Consider the following 23,304-nt stretch of genomic DNA (forward strand, 5'->3'; position numbering starts at 1 on the left):
CAACTTCTAATTGGTGCAATTAGGAACCTGAGCTCCATCAGACAGAAAAATTATCCCCCAAATTAGGGATCTCCTATAAATTGCTATACTCAAGAATGAAACTTTTCTATGCCATGACACATAACGATCCTATTTTTAAATACAACTAAAACCAGTTAACAGTACTCGCCAGCAGTGTTTGTGAATGTTATGTGAATAAAATAAACAGTGTGCGGAATTTACCAAGCAGCCAACCTCAAAATCCAGATTACATTCTTGTGTAAACAATTTGAGAACTTCTGTAAATAAAGTGTTATATCTATTTAATTATCTCTATTCATAGTCAAAGATGATCCCAGCCCTCCAGTTAACATGACTATTTTATATCTGTGTTACATTTTGCAAAAAAAATGTTAAGACTTTGGCTTTGTCTGGATTGCAGAATCAACAAGCATTTTTCAGGATGATGCTGATAAATTCATGAGGGTTGGCATCTCTAGATCAAGCCCTGAAAATTCCAGTCTACTTAAGGATAGGTGGAAACTTGACTTGGGCTACCCCCTTACATTAGGAACATGTAAAAATACAAAAAAACATAATTGTCTCGAGCCAGAACACAACCAACAGAAGTGATTCAAACCTGGTAAAACAAAGGGAAGTAACTGGTACTGAGTTAAGTCCCTTGGACAAAGAACCTTAAAACTATGTGGAGATCTCAAGCCAAATAGTTCATCCACCTGAGACAGATATGTAAATAACAAATAAGTATGACGGACATGCCCTGTATTGAAAATACACTGTGATATTATTGGTCATAAATTCAACATTCAAAAGCGTTGTTCTCCTCTTCATCAGCTGTTAACCACAGATGCTTCCTGTGCAGTGTATTTCAAAGACTTGTTGTCAGTGTCCATTGGAGCGTGGACACTGCTGATGAACACAGTGCGCTCAGTGTTCCGTGGAGCTGAATTCATGGTGAATGTTGTACACATTACAAAATCACAACAAGTGCCTACACGTATTGTTTAGGGATTAAATAAACTGGACCATAATCATTTCAAACATTAGGAATTGAAGCTATAGTCTGCAGTAGACATGTAAGTATGCCAGCACTTGCTGGGAAACATTAAAGTTTATCCCATTATGTTTATTGCCCCCATTTTCTTCCCATGGAGGTTATTTGTCATATCTTCCAACAAACATCTGTTCTATTACGACCCTTTCATGGTGCAAGTGTTCTGGCACTCGAAGCCCTTGGTAATCGCATGAGACACTGGATTTACGGATAGGTGAGTAATTTCACAACGTTGTGAATTCGTTTTAAGGAATTTTCGTTCGGCAGGCGAGTTTTCCAGATATCTGAGGTTCGGATAAACGGGGCATGACTGTACAATAGCAGTTTTTGGATCACCTGGCCTAGGAGTCTCCAAACTGCCACCTCGGTTCCCACAGCCCCCATACCTCCCTCTAAAAAAATGTAGTGATGATAATAAACTGTGTTCAGTTTGGTCAGTTAGTGAGCTCAGTGGTGAGAGTGAACACCACTGACTTGAACAGACTATAATTGTTCAGGCATTGGACTGTTACCATTCACCCCCTTATACACATAAGTTAACATTAACCCCTTATACACATAAGTTACCATTAACACCCTTATATACATAACCTACCATTAACCCGATATACACATAAGTTACCATTAACCCCCTTATACACATAAGTTACCATTAACCCCCTTATACACATAAGTTAACATTATCCCCCTTCTACGCATAAGTTAGAGCCAAATCAAGCGCAGACAAAAGCAGAAAACACTTTGCAGAGATGCAAACCACACAGTATTGCATATAGTAGTTTCAAGGAACAAAATAGTTTGACCATAAAAATGGTAGACAACTAAATCCTTAAACTTATGATGGATTCGGCTAAAAGATAATATGGCACTAATTAAGAGTGAAGCTTTAGTTACTTCCAACAGCAGATTTTCATATTATCAGATTTACATTCCTCCTTGTCGTCATATGTTTTTGCCTACATATATGAATATTAATGAATTTCCTTCAAATTTCACAGAATTTCTAGTGCAGTCATATTTGCATGGTTTGAAGCTAAAATTCATTGCAACGACAATAAAATTGTAGAGGTTGGCATCTCTGCAATTGGGGTGGGTGGCAATGGGGGAGGTGAATAGAGGTGGCAATGGGGGAGGTGAATAGAGGTGGCAATGGGGGAGGTGAATAGAGGTGGCAATGGGGATCAACATCATGACAAGGTCATGCAGGATGTGAATGTAGGTGAAAACAGGAACATACACACATCACTGAAACAGTAAAAACAGCAATCAATGAAGGACTATAGAACTGCACCATTTTCATATCAGTGAACTTTGGCCTCCACAGAGCATGTGCAATAAGATCAGCGCTTCTGTCAAATTTCATCTGTGAATCTCCTCAAGAAGAAAAGTATGATTATATCGAAATAATTGCTGTCTATTATTTCATACCAATGGAAAGTAAACTGAACAAGTGTGACCGCAAATATCATGATGATAACTGGCAAATGACACAACAGAAATACTTTAAAATGGGAACATAGCTTTTGTGCAAGCTGGAAAATGTCAACATGTGTTCCTCATAGTTGCAGGAACTTTGGGGTTTTTATCCAGTTTTAGCAATATAGCTTTGTCCAAGCTGGAAAATGTCAACCTGCAGTTGAGACTTCATCTTCCATACACAAAATCAAAGATGCAGGCTCTTCATTTTCCCATCCAGTTTTAGTGATTTAAAGTTACCATTTTTACTGTTTCAGTAGAGAGAAATTATGTTTATGTTGACTATTTTTATGTGAACTATTCAGCACTCTTTTGCACAGTGAGAAAGTTTTCTTTGGTAGGCTTGAATGGGGGTAGAAGTGATTTAGGGAGGTCATGGTTGGAGTAGTTCAAGCAGGTAGGGACTGGCAGGTGGGGAGTCGTGATTGGTGGTGATGGTTATTGTGTGTCTCTTATACAAGGCTTTCTGTTCTGTCCCATTCAATTGGCTCCTTGCCTGGGTGTCATTCCCTGTTCTCATGGCTTCATATGGCAACTCACCGACAAAAACTATAGCACTAAGCCAGCCTTTGTGAGATGATGTCATCTTGAGTTCACAGGAAGCGGACGGCAGCAGGAACGACACTGACAACACCTCCACGGCATCACTGGACACTGCCCAGCCACACAGCAGCAGCAGAATGACATGGAACCTACCATAGCCTGAAACATCATCATCATCATCATCATCATCATCATCATCATCATCATCATTCTTACAATTGTTATCGCCGCCGTCATCATCATCGTTATCATCATTGTTATCATCATTGTTATCATCATCATCATCATCATCATCATCATCATCTTTGTTGTCGTTTTCATTGTTGTTTTAATTGTTATCGTCAGCATTATCACCATCATCATTGTTATCACTATACAGTCGTGCCCTGTTTATCCAAACACATGTTTTTATTGAAACTGTCCCTTTAAGAGAATTTTCGCATATCTGAATCATGGGCCATATGTACAAAGAAACATACAATGAAACGAACATAGTAGGCATCAGACATAACCTTTATTGATTACGGTACACATAAACAAATATCATTGCATACAATGTCTTATGCCTGTTCATGCAGTTACGCTAGCTTGAAGAAGTCAATCATAGCCAAGTCCTCTTGTGGGTCCTCATTTGATTGGATAATATCCACATGACGAAAGCAGTTAGCAATTGTCTTTTCGCTCACATCTGTCCAGGCTTGCTTGATCATCTGAATTAATTAATTACAGTGAGCCACAAATTCACATGCCTCAAAATTAACTCAGTGTCACCTTGCTACTCAGAGGTAGTTGATCTTCTCACGCTTCAAAGACTGCCGACTTATTTGTTATGGCATGCAAGGCCCTCAGTAATCACGTGTGTAAACATACAGGTGATCAACCATCCGGATATACGAGACAAAAAATGCACATACTTTAGTGTTTTGTGTGTGAAAATGACTGCACAGGTATGGAAACCAGATTTCCAGATAGGTGAGTACTTTTACAACGTTGTGAATTCGTTTTATGGAATTCTCATTTGGAAGGCAAGTTTCCGGATATCTGAGGTTTGGATGAACGGAGCACGACTGTAATCATCATCATGATCAACATCATCATCATCATCATCACATCATCAGGTGGCATTAGGCCTCACAAACAAGCATTCAAACAGGTGGTGTCACAACAAACAAACATTCAACAGCCGATATTACAACAAACATTCACAGGGTTTTTCATAACAAACAAACACTCAACAGGTGGGGTTCCAACAAACATTCAACAGCTGATATTACAACAAACATTCAAAGCGTTTTTTCACAACAAACAAACATCATCAGGTGGGGTTCAAACAAACAAACACTCAACAGCTTGTGTTACAACAAGAGGCAGTGGTACCTACCAATACATTTGACAGCCTCTTCATACGTGAAGACATTCTTCCTGTTGTCAGATGGGCTACGCTCACTGTCTGCAACAACAAACACCTGGTGTCATTCCTGTCAAACATCTGGTGTCATTCCTATCAAACACCAAACATCTGGTGTCATTCCTGTCAAACATCTGGGGTCATTCCTGTCAAACATCTGGTGTCATTCCTGTCAAACACCAAACATCTGGTTTCATTCCTGTCAAACATCAGGTGTCACTCCTGTCAAACACCAAACATCCGGTGTCATTCCTGTCAAACATTTGGTGTCATTGCTGTCAAACACCAAACATCTGGCGTCCTTCCTGTCAAACACCAAACATCTGGTGTCATTCCTCTCAAACACCAAACATCTGGTGTCATTCCTTTCAAACGCCAAACATCTGGTGTCCTTCCTGTCAAACGCCAAACATCTGGTGTCATTCCTTTCAAACGCCAAACATCTGGTGTCCTTCCTGTCAAACACCAAACATCTGGTGTCCTTCCTGTCAAACACCAAACATCTGGTGTCCTTCCTGTCAAACACCAAACATCTGGTGTCATTCCTTTCAAACGTCAAACATCTGGTGTCATTCCTTTCAAACACCAAACATCTGGTGTCATTCCTTTCAAACACCAAACATCTGGTGTCATTCCTTTCAAACGCCAAACATCTGGTGTCATTCCTCTCAAACGCCAAACATCTGGTGTCATTCCTTTCAAACGCCAAACATCTGGTGTCCTTCCTGTCAAACACCAAACATCTGGTGTCCTTCCTGTCAAACACCAAACATCTGGCGTCATTCCTATCAAACGCCAAACATCTGGTGTCATTCCTTTCAAACGCCAAACATCTGGTGTCATTCCTTTCAAACGCCAAACATCTGGTGTCCTTCCTGTCAAACATCAAACATCTGGTGTCCTTCCTGTCAAACACCAAACATCTGGTGTCATTCCTTTCAAACGCCAATCATCTGGTGTCATTCCTTTCAAACGCCAAACATCTGGTGTCATTCCTTTCAAACGCCAAACATCTGGTGTCCTTCCTGTCAAACACCAAACATCTGGTGTCCTTCCTGTCAAACACCAAACATCTGGTGTCCTTCCTGTCAAACACCAAACATCTGGTGTCATTCCTTTCAAACACCAAACATCTGGTGTCATTCCTTTCAAACGCCAAACATCTGGTGTCATTCCTTTCAAACGCCAAACATCTGGTGTCATTCCTGTCAAACATCAGGTGTCATTCCTGTCAAACACCAAACATCCGGTGTCATTCCTGTCAAACATTTGGTGTCATTGCTGTCAAACACCAAACATCTGGCGTCCTTCCTGTCAAACACCAAACATCTGGTGTCCATCCTGTCAAACGCCAAACATCTGGTGTCCTTCCTTTCAAACGCCAAACATCTGGTGTCCTTCCTGTCAAACACCAAACATCTGGTGTCCTTCCTGTCAAACACCAAACATCTGGTGCCATTCCTTTCAAACGCCAAACATCTGGTGTCATTCCTTTCAAACGCCAAACATCTGGTGTCATTCCTTTCAAACACCAAACATCTGGTGTCATTCCTTTCAAACGCCAAACATCTGGTGTCATTCCTGTCAAACGCCAAACATCTGGTGTCATTCCTTTCAAACACCAAACATCTGGTGTCATTCCTGTCAAACACCAAACATCTGGTGTCATTCCTGTCAAACACCAAACATCTGGTGTCATTCCTTTCAAACACCAAACATCGGGTGTCATTCCTTTCAAACGCCAAACATCTGGTGTCATTCCTGTCAAACGCCAAACATCTGGTGTCATTCCTTTCAAACACCAAACATCTGGTGTCCTTCCTGTCACACACCAAACATCTGGTGTCATTCCTTTCAAACACCAAACATCGGGTGTCATTCCTTTCAAACGCCAAACATCTGGTGTCATTCCTTTCAAACGCCAAACATCTGGTGTCATTCCTGTCAAACATCTGGTGTCATTCCTGTCAAACACCAAACATCCGGTGTCATTCCTGTCAAACATTTCGTGTCATTGCTGTCAAACACCAAACATCTGGCGTCCTTCGTCCTGTCAAACACCAAACAGCTGGTGTCATTCCTTTCAAACGCCAAACATCTGGTGTCCTTCCTGTCAAACGCCAAACATCTGGTGTCATTCCTTTCAAACGCCAAACATCTGGTGTCCTTCCTGTCAAACACCAAACATCTGGTGTCATTCCTCTCAAACACCAAACATCTGGTGTCATTCCTTTCAAACGCCAAACATCTGGTGTCCTTCCTGTCAAACACCAAACATCTGGTGTCCTTCCTTTCAAAGGCCAATCATCTGGTGTCATTCCTTTCAAACGCCAATCATCTGGTGTCATTCCTTTCAAACGCCAAACATCTGGTGTCCTTCCTGTCAAACGCCAAACATCTGGTGTCCTTCCTGTCAAACGCCAAACATCTGGTGTCCTTCCTGTCAAACACCAAACATCTGGTGTCATTCCTTTCAAACGCCAAACATCTGGTGTCCTTCCTTTCAAACGCCAAACATCTGGTGTCCTTCCTGTCAAACGCCAAACATCTGGTGTCCTTCCTGTCAAACACCAAACATCTGGTGTCCTTCCTGTCAAACACCAAACATCTGGTGTCCTTCCTTTCAAACGCCAAACATCTGGTGTCATTCCTTTCAAACGCCAAACATCTGGTGTCTTTCCTTTCAAACGCCAAACATCTGGTGTCCTTCCTGTCAAACGCCAAACATCTGGTGTCCTTCCTGTCAAACACCAAACATCTGGTGTCCTTCCTGTCAAACGCCAAACATCTGGTTACATTCCAAACAAGTCAAGTATCTACGGTATCAGCATGAGCATCAATCTACGCATTAAAAATATAATGACATATTTCAGCCAAGTACAAATGACATATTTCAGCCATGTACAAATGACATGTTTCAGCCAAGTACAAATGACATGTTTCAGCCAAGTACAAATGACATATTTCAGCCAAGTACAAATGACATGTTTCAGCCAAGTACAAATGACATATTTCAGCCAAGTACAAATGACATATTTCAGCCAAGTACAAATGACATGTTTCAGCCAAGTACAAATGACATGTTTCAGCCAAGTACATGTTTCAGCCAAGTACAAATGACATGTTTCAGCCAAGTACAAATGACATGTTTCAGCCATGTACAAATGACATGTTTCAGTCAAGTACAAATGACATGTTTCAGCCAAGTACAAATGACATATTTCAGCCAAGTACAAATGACATGTTTCAGCCAAGTGCAAATGACATGTTTCAGCGTGTTTGACCATCCAACACCCTCTAACGACAAGCAGTTCTAACCCACATTTTTGCCGGTCACAAAAAGTGACACAATGCAAACTATCGAAATACAAGTTTTGTATCACGCCCATAATATTAGGATATATCTGCCTCAATATATCATTACATCCTGAAATTCGACTTCGAATGTGAATGGTTGAGATTTTGAAACTTGAGTATTTGCCTTAGCTCCAAGACAGATAGAACACCTGTACCAGTAATTAAAAGAGGAAGAGTGCCAGTAACAGAAAGAGGATCTGCAAGTAACAGAAAAAGGATGAGGGCCAGTAATTGGAAGGGGATGAGTGCCAGTAATAGAATGAGGATGAGTCAATAATAGGAAGAGGATGAGTGCAAGTAATAGAATGAGGATGAGTCAATAATAGGAAGAGGATGAGTGCAAGTAATAGAATGAGGATGAGTCAATAATAGGAAGAGGATGAGTGCAAGTAATAGAATGAGGATGAGTCAATAATAGGAAGAGGATGAGTGCAAGTAATAGAATGAGGATGAGTCAATAATAGGAAGAGGATGAGCGCAAGTAATAGAATGAGGATGAGTCAATAATAGGAAGAGGATGAGTGCAAGTAATAGAATGAGGATGAGTCAATAATAGGAAGAGGATGAGTGCAAGTAATAGAATGAGGATGAGTCAATAATAGGAAGAGGAATGGCACCAGTAATAGGTAGGGGACGAGTGCTCGTAGAGTGAGGACAAGTGTTAGTAAGAGGAAAGGGACATGTCATGATGAGAATGAGGATGACTGCTAGTAATGACACTCTTCAGAAAACTTTCCCTGAAGATTATTTCCCCCAACCTTAGGACTTCATGATTTATGTGCATTGCCCTTCTCTAAAATCCCGGCACCAAACTGTGCTTCCAAACTGGACATCATCATAAAAGAGCTAATGACAGGTTAGGTCAAACCAAACTGTACATTCTCGTTCCTCAAAAACACAAAGCTATGGCAGTCAGTATTCACAGACATTACAATACACAATGCAGCATTGTGATGCCAGGCAGAGAGAGTTTTATGCCGAGTCATAACCTAGGTGAAACAAACCTAACCAGGGGCATGGAAGCCCTGTCTACCTTTCATCACAATGCTACAGCAAACTGACATTACCGAATAAGTAAATCTCTCATTACATAAGCATAACACAAACACAAGCTGAAATTCAATCATACAATTTACAAACATAGTACCAGCTAGTCGATCCGAATCACTGCTTCATCATGGTTCACTAACAGCCATGGATGAATGCGTTTTCATAGTTCGGGTATAAATCATTCATTCTCCTGTGCAAAGACTTACACCCCTTTTGGGCGGTGTACGGTGGTAATTTGTTCAAGTTCAAATGAACCAATGGGAGATGGACATTCTTACATATGGTAGTCTCTGGTTAAACCTTGTGTGGTTTACGACCGAAATGGGTCCAAAAAATTCTTTCTACAAACAGAGGAACTGGTTGCTCTGACCTATATGAACAGAGAACATACCTGTCAAATATAACTGTTCATGGCTACCTATCTCCGATAACTGATCATATTCCACAGTTGGCATAATCACCAGATGCCTACTCCAAAAAATGGTCCTCACATTGTGCAAAATTATTTTGTCATGCAAGCTTTCACACTGGCATGACAGTCTTCATCGGTGTGTAAACATTTAACAGCCAATCTGTTGCAGTCCATCAATATCACCTCACCATAAAGCTCAGTTCGGGATCATCATCAGCCTCAGTATAAGGTGGAATATAAACTTTGTATGAAAACAAGACCACAAATGAGTTTTAATGATTGATGTGTGACATTGTTGCTTCAAGCATCTAGCAATACCATAACAAACACCTGGGGCAGAAATCTGAGTCCTTTTGCCAATTTAAGCAATAACAATACACGCATAATGAACAGAATAAATGCATCAAACACATTTTAAACTGATCAAGAACTGAAAAATTATATCTCAATAATAATAATGGGAAATAATGATTGTTATTATCATTATTTAGTAATTAGTTTGTTCAATGTAACACTGAACCATGAAGATCCAACTAAACAATTATATTCTGTAAGGTAACAGGTAAAAAGGGCCGCATGACAAAAAGGCCGCAAAATGGAAAAGTAAAAAGGGCCCCAAGAAAGTCAAAAGGGCCGCAAACCCCTAGTCAAAAGGGCCTCATCAAAAAGTCAAAAGGCCCTCGGACTCCTAGTCAAAAGGGCCACATAAAAGTAAAATAATAATAATAACAACATCTTTTTTCAAACTAATCATTGTAAAATATTTCACATCTGCACAGTGTATATTTTGTGCATACTAGTCCTGTACTCAACAGATATCTTTTTCAATATTAGAAAGAAAATAATGATAAACAATAGACTATGTAATGGTTTGACTAGGGGTTTGCGGCCCTTTTGACTTTCTTGCGGCCCTTTAGACTTCTCCATTTTGCGGCCCTTTTGTCATTTTGACTAGGCCCCTTCTATAACACATGATTGTCTAAAGGCGACTAACAGGATTGAATGGTCAACCTCGATGTCTTGGTTGACACATATCATCATTCCCAATTTGCACAGATCAATGCTCATGCTGTTGATCACTGGATTGTATGGTGCAGATTCAATTATTTATAGACTGCCACCATATAGCTGGAGTACTGCCCCTCTCTAAAACCATTTACCACCATTCAACATCATGTATTAATGAAGAAGCTCTTAGATATGAATGTTAAACCCAAACTTTATGAGACGGATCAATTCTTTCCTTGTCAATAGACTACAGTTTGTTTAAAAGGTATTTTTTCTTAACGTGTTTGTACAGCCACAGGTGCTTTGCAAGGCTGTGTCCTTCAGCAACCCATGCTTGCCATAAAAGGTGACTATGCTTGTCGTAAGAGGCGACTAACGGGATCGGGTGGTCAGACTAGCTGACTTGGTTGACACATGTCATCGGTTCCCCATTGCGCAGATCGATGCTCATGTTGTTGATCACTGGATTGTCTGGTCCAGACTCGATTATTTACAGACCGTCACCATATAGCTGGAATATTGCTAAGTGCGACATAAAACTAAACTCACTCACTCACTCACTGCAAGGCTGTGTTCTTTCACCAATTTTATTCATTCTCTACGCAAATAACTGCAGATGTACCCTTGAATTTGCCTTTACTGTTAAATTTGTGGATGATGTCACACTGGTGGGACTAATAAGAGAAATAAAATTAGTGACTTTTTGGAGTCAAATTCAAATTTTCTATTTTCAAATGTGAACAAAACAAAAGAAACGATAATTGATTTCAGGAAAGATGAATTATCCAACTCACCAGTAAACAAATATGACAAGGATTCCTTGAAAACAACGGGGAAGCCCACAGGACTGATAACTAAATACTGTGGCTGCGTTAATACTGTGGCTGCGTTAACATGTAACCAGTCCTGTTTTAAATATACGAAATTGAGATTTGGTGTTAAAAGAAAGTTATTAATGAATTACTTGTAGTGAGGTAAACTTAAACATATGCAAATTTAAAGCAAATTTAATAAAACCATGACATGGTAGTCACTGTTAATTCATTTAGTGTCACTGAAATCAGAACAAAATTATTCTAGACCAGTCACGTTTAGTGTTAGATATATGGATAGGTTGATCTGTAGAAGTTGCAGTTTCATTGATCATGAACTATACAGACATCATCTAGTTACCACACTTATAAATATTTTCAAAATATTTTCCGTAGTCAATGACATGGTCAAATATATACCCTTGGAAAATGGATTGGCCCACAGGGCCGTCTATAAAATAAAGTTCTAGAACCGCCATGTAACTAGCAAGCAGCGGGTAGTCAGGCAGACGCTATTTCATAACTGCATGTATGAACTGCATTTATGTGTGTAGGGATTACAATTTTACATCAACAAGCAGCATGGTGAGTGGGTGAGTGGGTGAGTGGCAAGCTCGCAAACCATGGTTGGAAAAAAGAGGCTTCACACATCTGGAATTGAACCCAGATTCACATATTGTACCCAGATTCACATATCGTACCCAGATTCACATGCTGTTCCCATATTCACATACAGATTCACATATCGTACCCAGATTCACATACTGTACCTTGATTCAAACACTGTACCCAAACTTGCATACTGTACCCAGATTCACAATCCTGAATTCACAACTGCAATCGTCTAGGGAAATTATCTTCATCACAACACATATATGGGAGAGTTAGAAATAACTGTAAAACTGCTTGTGTACTTTAGTACGGTGGCCATGATGATTTTTCTCCTGATTTCAATGTTCAATTTTTTATATAAACAACATGATTAACAATGGAATAAAAATGGACACCGGTATGGCATGATAGAAAAAAAAATGCTTGCCCGAGAAAAAAAACACTGGACTGGGACGTCAGGCAGAGGGTTATTTCCAAACCCGTATGAGCCAAAATAGGTAATCAAAAATTGATATTCAGCTTCCATATTCATGTCAATATCCAATCAGTATACCATATGGTACAACAGTAACACTAAAACTGACAATTTAATCTAGAACTGATGATTTAATCAACATGCTCTGTAAGCTCGGAGCTGCATGATGACCTTTGATTGTCATTGTTACATTTCCTGGTCAGCACTGCCACAGTAATCACGTTCATGGCTTACAGGACGTGAGCAATCTAGGTCACCTCGCAGCAGATTCGGTCCTTCCTTCATGGGAAAGAGAGAGTGAGTGAGTGAGTTGGGTTTTATTCCACTTTTAGAAATATTCAAGCAATGTCATGGGTAAGCAGGGGTCGATTTGTGCTTACAAAGTGCAACCTAGCTTTTTGTCACACTTGCACAAAGTGCAAGTCTTTTTTTGAGATATAAATCAACGATAAATCTAACATTACCTATATATGTATGTCAGTTTATTTTTCTTCTAAATTTTTAACAGCTGTGGCACCGAAACATTGCTATATATAGACATATCTTGTAAACAGCTGTGTCACTGTGCTCCTACTGGTACCAGTAGGTTAAAATTTCTTAAATAAAGCCCTGGCAAGAATGCAATATTTTAATTAATTAACAATCTACAACTCCAATTATTTTATTATGAGTGCTGCCTGCTCGAGACTGATAGTGATATTTGTAATTTGAAATCTAAAATTCCTAATTCTTCTCATTTTATGAAAATGAAAATATTTAAAAATTTTCATTTTGAAATTTTTTGTAATATTCCAATATCAAAAATGCCAGATCAAGTCGCTCACTACAGCTATACAAAGATCTTCCTACCCTTACTGCCCATGAAGATCCAGGAGAGACTAGGTCTTCAGCAACTCATGCTTGCCACCAAAGACAACTATGCTTGTCGTAACAGGTGTCTAACGAGATAGAGTGGTCAGATCTCGTTGACTTGGTTGACACGTCTACCAATTGCACAGATCAATGCTCAAGCTGTTGATCACTGGATTGTCTGGTCCAGACTCAGTTATTCACAGACAGCTGGAAAAATTGCTGAGTGTGGGATAAAACCAAACTCACTGAGTCTTCTGAAATATATTTTCAAGACACTTTGGCACTTTTGCTCCAAACAAAAACCTTTTGCCTCTTGATATTTACCGGTACAGAGGCCCAGACAAGCTGCACGTCCAGGTAAATCAAGCACAGAAAATTCTCAATTACACTTTTAGAAATAATTGCTGTGTGCCAATTAGGCATTTAAAATGTCAGATACTCAAAAAGTTGCATAATATTCATTTAAAAATAAATTCATTTTAAAAAATCGCTTGCATAATGAAAAAGGAATCAGTTGCTTTGACATGTGTCAACCATGTCAGCAAGTCTGACCACTTAATTCCGTTAATCACCTCTTATGACAAGGATGGTTTTCTGAAAGCCAATATTCTAACCCAGACCTTAACTGATTTCAGAAGACTGAAGAGTGGTGATGTTTTTGCAAGGATTATTAACAAAACAGCGTCCTGAACATAACTTAAAAGCAGGCCAGAAATAAAGTCCTAACTCTGTATGTTGTGTGAGAAAATTAAAACTTTATTCCATCGAAATAATGACACTGAAAAACATTATGAGCTGTGTGCTTCTCCCTCGGGTAATACAGTCAAGTGTAAGTGTCTTTGAGGCAGTGTCATCCATCGCCTACCGGCTCAGGTGCTACCACTACAAAAAAGTGTACATCAGACTGTATTACCCTTGAGAGAAGCACACGACTCCTATTATCTAACCTCATGTAAAAATGTCAAGTTTTGACTGGTCCATGTGACTCTGATAAAATACAACGCAAAGTGAGAAAAGAGTGCATCAACAAGCATTTAGTAACGTGTGGTTCACTGAGGTCAAGCGATCAGCTGGTGTCAACATGGCAGCAATGAAACATTTTGCCACAACATCAGAAGACGAAATTGAAGTAAAACGTTCTAACATTTTAGTGAAAACATTCAGGTAGAAAAATGCGTTATTGAATTGTATACAACCTTACTCGATACTGATGAAACCCCATATTTCCCTCGGCACGATGTGATAACTTATAATGTCTCTTTTTGATAACTGCTGCATTTAAAGTCCCCAACATAGGATACAAAGTCTTTCACGGTCATTCAAAATTTCAAGAAGAAAACAAAAACAGACTGGCACCAAAAGGCTTCTGCAGAGCAGCAGCAACTGGCCATGTAAATCTAGACATCCTCAGTAACTTATAATGAGGCTAGAAACAGTTACTTAAGACTCAACAAATATGTTTTTACATTAAACAGGTTGGATACCGTGGACTGAGTGTATACTGTATGCGACAGGGTGTGACAGTAAGAGCATGCATTTATGTTATGCAGTTATTTCCCTTTGTCTACCTTCTAATCATACTTCATGATATTTTGGCCATACATGCATTTATTCTGAGGTAAACCTGTGCTTGAGTTTTCTCCCCTTATCAAATTTAATTTGATAATGCTGTTTTATATGCAGATAATGTTGATACCCTTGGGTACCATATTTGTTTTATTTCTGAATATTAATCAAGTGTGAATGCACTACATAAAAATTCATTTTTTAAAAAATTGTTTTTTCTCATTGATGAATCAATATTTTTTTCAAAAAAACCTTTTTTTTAGAAGTTAATTAATGTGTCAAATCCTACATTGATTTTCCAGCATTATTTCATATCAATACTGAAATATCTTTATAAAAAGACACATATTGAATAATAAAAGTATGGTAAACAATTGACCTTTAAGAGAACTTTTATTGATATTTTACAATTCATAGACCATGCCATTTGTCAAACAAATGCTGATGTCATTTGCTATTTTTGTTACAATATGGGACACTTTTTTCTACAAAATGATACCAAATTTAGCAATTTCTTGAAATTTTCTCATTTTGTATCCAACCTCCTTAAACATATATTTGTATTCCTACCGTCTCACAACGACAGTGTTGTATATATATGAGATAATAATATGATTATGGCACCAGTAATAATTCATGACACCAGTAAAATACTTAGAGTGTCATCAATTTTGTTATATGATGTTTTCATTAGTAATTAACACAGCTGGTGTTTTTCATTATGTTTATATCTACATTTCTGCACTCTCATCATTATACGCAATGTTGTGAAAATACAGCATATTATTTTCATAATTATTCTCTGTGATCAGCAATAACTCAGGAAACCAGTAGAATAATTAGTGTGTGGAGCTTCAAAATCATATGGTGCTTTCAGTTGTAACTGACACAGTTTACAGCTTATAGCTCTGGTTATTGAAAAAACACTCATCAATGTAAAATATGTATAGCTGATTGATATCAGTAATATAGTCCATCGACATCATTATTCAAAAATTGGCAGTATTATATATTATATCTATATATATATATATTATATTTATATTACATTTAACATTTATTACACTTAATCTTGGGCTAATTATGTGTACATAGATCTATAAATAGTAATAGTGCGTGTGTACCTTGGTACTGTTGGAAATAATCAAAGACAATTTTACACATTTATCTCTACAAATACAATTCAAGTGGTTGATATGCGAAAGTGTGCAATATCTGTTAAAGTAAGTTCAATTTAACTACAGTTCCAGTGGTAGGGATATAGAGAATAACAAAAATGGACTCTGCTGAGGAGACAATGGTCCAGATATGAGCAATGTGGATTTTTTCGAAGTCCAAAGCAACTTATTTGGAACAATTTCTCTATGCAAATTAGTGTTTGATGATATTGTACCACAAATGGCAGTTTTTAATAGCCCTTTTTGAAATTAGTCTTAGATTCATTATGAAGGATAGCTGACGTAACAAAGAATAACCTTCGTGATCAAACTATTAAGGATGTAGCTAGTAACCATGGACTCGCACTGCTTGGGAAAATATTAGTATTATGAGTTTCATTTTGAACAATATTTTCTCATACATCATTTTAATGTGGATGTTCATATTAGTGATTGAGTGAGTTTAGATTTACGCTGCTTTTAGCAATATTCCAGCAATATCCGGTGGGGGACACCAGAAAATAGGTTTCACACCTTGTACCGAGGTGGGGAGTCGAACCCGGGTCTCCGGCGTGACGAGCGAACGCTCTAACCACTAGGCTACCCCACCGCCCTGATGTTCATATTCAGTAAAACCTGGGAAGAGGTCTTTCTAGTGAAAAGTAAAACCTGTCCCTCCAAAGCAAAAACCTCAAATGTGGTTATTCTGGGAAAACAAGAGATGACCTAATATATAGTGAGAAGTACACTTTAGTTTATATCATGGGTCCGAAACCAGGTCTGTGAATGCTTTGAACGATGTTTTGGGTCATGCTGGAAAATCCAACTGGATTGTCTGGTGCAGACTCGATTATTTACAGAACACCGCCATACAGTTGGAATATTGCTGAGTGCGGCGTAAAACTAAACTCACTCATTCACTCACTCAAACACACAGAGGGGTGGTGCCCCTAACACAGATCTGATACAAAGGTTTTTCAGTATGTTTGGTCCAGAATTTCAGTCTTTTCAGATACAGTCATACAGTGTTTTCATCTGAGAAAATCACATTTTCCCAGTTAAAATTTCTACGCTGCAAGTTCAACTTTTGCTCCTTTTGTTCAGGTTTCATGATCGGTGATAAAATTCCTTGACTTCTCTGTCAACCTATTACATGCAGCTCAGTTCAGATTGTCTCCTTACATACAGCCACAGAAACAACAATACCAAGCCACCTCCTGTCACCGACAGTCACTTTTCTGGGCCTACCTGCACCTCCCTGGTGCTCAGTGCCATATCTATTTGCAATGTTTTTCAGTACACAATAAACAGCAGACAAAGGGATGCCTGTTCTACCTGAAATCACTTTAGATGATCTGATGTCCATGTTATAATACTCTAAAATCTACTTCCTCTTCTCTAAATCATCCATACTGAGGATCAATGAAGATGTCATCTGCTGGCAAGAAAACCAAGGAGGATAACTCTTCACAAACTAATAAAAAATGATTAATCAAAGATGTATGTATATACATGTATGTCTTTGGATTAATGGGGTTTCTTGAATGAATGAAACCAAGCACTTGATAGCTGGTCATGGTTCTTCATACAAGAAATCCAAGTAAACTTATTCCTAAATTTCTCAATAATTTCTGGTCACACTATATGTTACGTACATGTGCCCGAGATGATTTTGCATTTGTTTTGCAAATTTTTCAGAAATATGTTGTAATCTACCTAGCTTGTAGGCAAAGACTTCTGTATTCCCCCTTAACTTTTACTCTGGTCAAATCATATCACTTGACTATATATGTCTCATCTAAAAAAATTAGTTTTAACATGGTTCCTTAATTGTATCTTAACATACTGAAAACAATATCCATCTTACAAATATGTCACTCAAAGACATTATTCCTCACTGTTATAATTTAGGACAGACACGGACAGAAGTCATACTGTTTGTAGATCATTAAGAGTCTGTACAAGCTGCATCACCTACACAGGTTACAGACAGTAACAATAGATTTACCCCAGCACTTATATAACACTGATTTCATAATAGCCACTGTCACTCTGATGACAAGTGCATTGTATTGTCTTCCCTTTTCCTGTCTTCATGTTATGTAAGTCCCCTTGCCTACAGTTTACAACTTTATTTCATCAAGCAGTTGTCAGATACTACTTTTACAAGTCAGAGGTCCAATACATGTTTTGCTGGGCAAAAAGTTTGGCTTTTTGTCAACTGAGTTGGCCATGGACTTCACTTCTATGTATACGTATGGCCAGTTTGTGTTTGAGTTCATGCATTGATAAGATATATTCCTCTATATATATTCTTCAATTAAACCAACAAATAACTTGCCATTTAGTGTATGTTACTGACTAGTAGTTCATAATTAGTATTTATGTATATTTAAATGTTCAGATATTCTACCAGCTTTAAAGGTAACATAATTTCTCTCTTAATCCATGAACTTATGTCCAATATATTATATATTTGCCATTTTTTCTAGTTGCTCCTTATTGTGCAAACAATTGTTGGATATTCCAACTGGACACTGATAGCTAGGTAGCTGCACATCTTGTATAAATTGACTACATATCTTGACCAGGGGTTCAAAATGTTTTTAAAAAGCCACTTGCCACAGGGCAAGTGACCTTTTAAGAGAGTAACCTGACTAATTTTCCACTTGCCCTGATTTTTATAACATAATCATGATGAAAGGATAAATCAACACAGTATTTGATGTTAATGTTTACTGGACTACTTATCGATAAGTGATAAATAACAAAGAAAGATAACTCTACTTTATTATCATTGCGAAATTAAACAGCTACATTTTGAGCAAATGTGAAATGAAATCCAAGTTTATTTGCAGTTTGAAACCATAAGCGGAAATTATCTAGTAACCCACGGACATGTAAGATACCATTATTTAACTGGCCAAAATGAAAACTGATTTGTCCTTTGTGATGGGATTTTTAAATCCCTACTTGACAATTTGTGGGTAGTAATGAGTCAGCCTTTGTGGGTAGTAATGAGTAATGCATGGTGGTCTTGGTAGTGGTGTGTGTGTGTGTGTGTGGTTGTTTGGCGGGATTCAAACCCTCCTTTTGGAAATGACTTATGATCACATAGAAGATATTTTTTTTCGCATTGGCAGAGCCAGTGAACTCCTTTCAACCCCATCTTTTCAAAATTCCTGGATCCACCGATGAAGGCATACAATGTAATCTGCTCAAGATAATCTTTTCAGTTTAACTGTAGCTGCGATTCCCTGTCTATATCATTCATGTCTAAATCAAAGTTCTTTTTGTGATATGGCTGGTGTAATTAATTTGCCAGACATTTTAATAGTATTTTATATAATACTTAAAGAACTGGAAAAAAATTAGTAAACAAATAAAGATAGCTGTCGGTTAACAACCCCGTACCTGTTTTGCGTTATTCTTCCAAGCAGAACCTCGTTCGCTAAGTAGTGCATATGGTTATATCAAAGATTTATTTCTCCACTAACTTTGGGGAACTAACTCATGCAGTTGAACTGCATCAAGCATCACATTGCTGTAAAAATCATTCATATGAACAGCTGCTTCTTGGTGTAAAGTTTTGTTAAGAATTTGCCAAATTTCACTGACTATTAGCACCTATTGAACTCATGACAATAATCTTTTCAGTGTTTTGAATTTGTTTTACAATACATCATATGTGTAAACAGTACCTTTAAACAGTATTGAATATTTTGCAAAATTCAGTTTAACAGTTGCCTGAAGTAAGTGGCTATATATATACTATAGTGAGTCTAAATTTTTCATGGGAAGTATGTAAAATACAGCATTTTCGTTATGGCAAAGGGTGCCAAATATCACAATGGTTGAAGTACCATCACCAAAGATTTCGCTCTAACCACGTTTGAATGTAATCTATTTATTAGGGTTTAGAGTTAGGTTTGGGGTAGGATTAATTAGACTTTTTTCATAAGCCATAAGCCTATATTCTAAGATATGAAATGATTAAAAAGGAATAGACGTTACGAGAAAAAAACCATGTGACCTAAACTGTGGTTGCGGTAGTTAGGTAACATGACACTAGTTACGAAAATGACTGACACTACATGACCAGCTGACGATCATCCAGATTATTTAGGCCAGCAAATCTTCACCAACCTCGTCGACCATGTCCATCCCCTTCGAAGCCGTCCTCCCACTGGATAAGGCGCTTCCTCTCGTCGTCCCCGTCCATTGTAAAGGAATGTTCGTCCTCGATACGCCTCAGATCTTCCCCTGACTGCGTTCTGTCCACCGACATTAGTAAACTTCAGTCATATAGCTTGTGTTCATGTTTGTGTTAAGACGGTGAATATTCAATTACTTTCCTGTGAAATATGAAGCAGTGACGTGGCATATTTTCAAAACACGTTTTAGTAAAACTGATACTTCCCAGGGCTGTGTCACCTAACTATGTTGACTATGCTCTAGATTTAGAAATATTATACAGCATATGGTCTTTCTCTGCAGTGAAGCTGTTTGGGTATGGGGATATTGTGAACTAAATTGTATGGGGATATATTGCAACTGTTTACCGAGACATTTTGGTCATAATTTTATTCTGTTTAAGTGACAGTCCCCTGTGGACACGCGTGGACATAAGGAGTGAAGTCATGATGATCAGTTTGGAATCTGACATTCCATTCCTCAGAGGTAGCTATATTTGACCGTTGTTTTGTTTTTCACATGATGCAAGGGACCTTAACTGGAATTGTGATTGGTACGCGCAGCCATTATTCCGCATCCGTGTGTGTAGACAGTAGCCTAGCCAAATATTGCGATGAGCAAAATGTTCAAAGGACCTAACAGCGAAGAAGGCAGACCGGATTCATATATTTCATACGATGCCCCTTGGCAATATCACTGTGTCATGGTGGTCTGACGTCGTGAGCAGTGCTACTTTTTCTCTGACGTTGCGTTCTACATGTGGCGGGTAGCCAATCTATGTTTGAAAGTACATTTGGGTTTAGTTTCCTCAATTTGACAACTTCGATAAAATATAAAACATTATATTCGCACCCATATCAAAATATGTTTATGAAACTAGAGCCGACGAACTGTTACATCCCTCGCTCTCGATCGTATCGTAAATATAGTATGGCATGAGCAACATATTTATATTGGTACAGAGACCATATAATAGATATGGTCTCTGATTGGTATTAATATGATTTATCTTCCAAAATTGAGTTCCAGAGTAGATATTGCTTGTGTGAGATTGTATGATGATTAATTATTACTCGCCCGTTGAAGATACTGCAGTGTAATATTTTCACTTCAATATTACACTAGTGTAATACCGCTTGACCTATGACGTCAAAATGGTTCAAAGTTGTGACGACACAATGCTAATGTTGATGTCGCGATTTTACTCGACCTTGCTTGACTTGAAAGCTGAGAGTCCTCACACTATAGGCAATTTGGCCGCAGTTTCTGTCAGTTTATGTTGGCGAGTAATAAACAGAATACTAAACTCGCTTCCGTGAAATAGGCGACTAACGGGATCGGGTGGTCAGACTCGCTGACTTGGTTGACACATGTCATCGGTTCCCAATTGCGCAGATCGATGCTCATGTTGTTGATCACTGGATTGTCTGGTCCAGACTCGATTATTTACAGACCGTCGCCATATAGCTGGAATATTGCTAAGTGCGACGTAAAACTAAACTCACTCACTCACTAAAGATTTAGTATCAAACTCGCTTTCGCTCGTTTGATACCAGATCATTAACTCGTTTAATAAAAATGGTATTACACGGAAGGTCGTTTAGTATCCTCTATATCTCCTAGGAGATATCGTTTTTACAGTAAATTTTGTACTGTCCTAACAATGCAATGACGTCAAGAACTTGATGACGTCACAATGCTGTGACGTCACAGCAAATTTGACGGTACTACAGTGATGAGAGAGGTAATCATTAATTCAAAACGTATGAGGAATGAATTTTGATGAATCTCACCCTAGAATCTCGTGTCTACTGATGTCACTTATATCAACAGTCTTTGATGAAGGTAAAAATATCCTTGGCAAGCCTCGGGTATTTGTAACTTTATCGACTCGTGTTGACATAATTGATACATTGTACTGTTTCTCATTTGTTTTGTTGTGTGTTTTTTTTCAAATGTAAGGTGTATTTTTTTCTGAGAACATACATATATATTGGTATGTTTCCTATAGCTGCATAAGAATGTAATTACAACACAACAATGTCGCTGTCAGAAACAGTCCAGTTTCAAGACGACATTCTGTAGACAATAGTCTGGCTAGCTATTCTCGAAACGTTCGGCCCCCTACGAACTTCTGAAGTCCATCCTTAACACATTTGCTACGATCAAAGTCAAGAACTTTGTGGAATGCGAACGTTTCGAGAATAATGGCCCCGGGTCGTAGCTCTAACGCGATCGTAAATCCCATACTTCAACACAGAGTTACGGCATTCGTATTGCTGTGATCGTAACTCCCTCACTTTAACATAGACTTACGACAGCCGTAGCGCTAAGACTGTCGTACGCCTATGTAGGTCAGTCTCGGTATTGCAACGTCCCTCTGGACCAGAGAATCAAGTGATAAACTGACTACTTATCTGTAAATTTTACACTCGACTCAGATTATAACTCTTTCAAATTAAAAAAAAGAAGGCATAATCTTATTCTTGCGTCTTTTTATGTAGACTCTGTCAACATTCCTTGACAAAATTATGAAATTGCTCGACCAGAAACTTAAATCATTTCATATATGCTGAACAGCAAAAGAAACGCAAGTTTAAAAAAAACCCGAAATCTCATAAAATGATTCTCTCATCGTCATGTCTTCCATTTAAAAACTTGACAAAAGGCCAGAGTTGCGTTTCTTTGGCTGTTCAGTTTGTGTTCGATATGAAAAGACACTCTGTACAGATTGACGTTAAGTGCGATGCAGTATTACTGGTATAAGAAATGCTATTGTCATGCCATGACAAATGAGAAATGTCCTGATGACATGGGAGACCCAGTCAGCCAAATTTACCTGTAGACGGCCTGATAGGTAGAGCCCCCCGGCCCACGGCGAACGTATGACGTCATCCTCTTGAACACAAAACACTAAACACATAACCCCAAACACAAACGAAACCTCCAATATAAGTCCTAGTTCTTACAAGTAAACTCAGCGTGTGACTGCAATCATATTTAGCATACACATTCCGGGCCGTAGTTACTTGACGCTGAGGACAGAATATGTATACGTCGATCTTTGTTTCACTGGAGAGACGGGACGTGTGCATGATGATTACAGTCAGTGACTGCTGCGGCAGGTTTACCTGTGTCAAGGGGTGGGATACGCTCCTGGTGAACCGTGGATGCGAGTGTTACTTTTGAATACCGTCCGGGAGATAACGTCAGCGTAGGAGATAACGTCATATGAGTGATAAAACCTGACTTGATATGGAGGCAGTGTGATACGTAGTACATATGTGTACTTTTGCTTCAGTGAGTGAGTGAGTGCGTCAGTTGGGTG

At 38.5% G+C, this 23,304-nt stretch overlaps 1 protein-coding gene across 3 annotated transcripts in view; it reads right to left on the reverse strand.

Annotated features, from left to right (window-relative positions):
* LOC137260054 (synaptic vesicle glycoprotein 2B-like) overlaps positions 1-22,968 on the reverse strand; it is a 38,220-nt gene extending 15,252 nt beyond the window's left edge. Inside the window, exons 1-3 of one of the 3 annotated variants that reach the window (XM_067797744.1) lie at positions 19,929-20,123; positions 4,455-4,523; positions 3,071-3,232 (exon numbers count right to left, since the gene is read on the reverse strand). In XM_067797744.1, coding sequence (XP_067653845.1) covers positions 3,071-3,232; positions 4,455-4,523; positions 19,929-20,070 — 373 coding nt within the window. In that variant the 5' untranslated portion in view covers positions 20,071-20,123. Of the gene's footprint in view, positions 1-3,070; positions 3,233-4,454; positions 4,524-9,279; positions 9,451-19,928; positions 20,124-22,815 lie in introns of those variants that run through there. The other 2 variants (XM_067797746.1, XM_067797745.1) reach the window with 2 other exon arrangements.
* Between the last annotated feature and the right edge of the window lie 336 nt (positions 22,969-23,304).

This window comes from Haliotis asinina, chromosome 13, assembly GCF_037392515.1.
Source record: "Haliotis asinina isolate JCU_RB_2024 chromosome 13, JCU_Hal_asi_v2, whole genome shotgun sequence".
NCBI lineage: Eukaryota > Metazoa > Mollusca > Gastropoda > Lepetellida > Haliotidae > Haliotis > Haliotis asinina.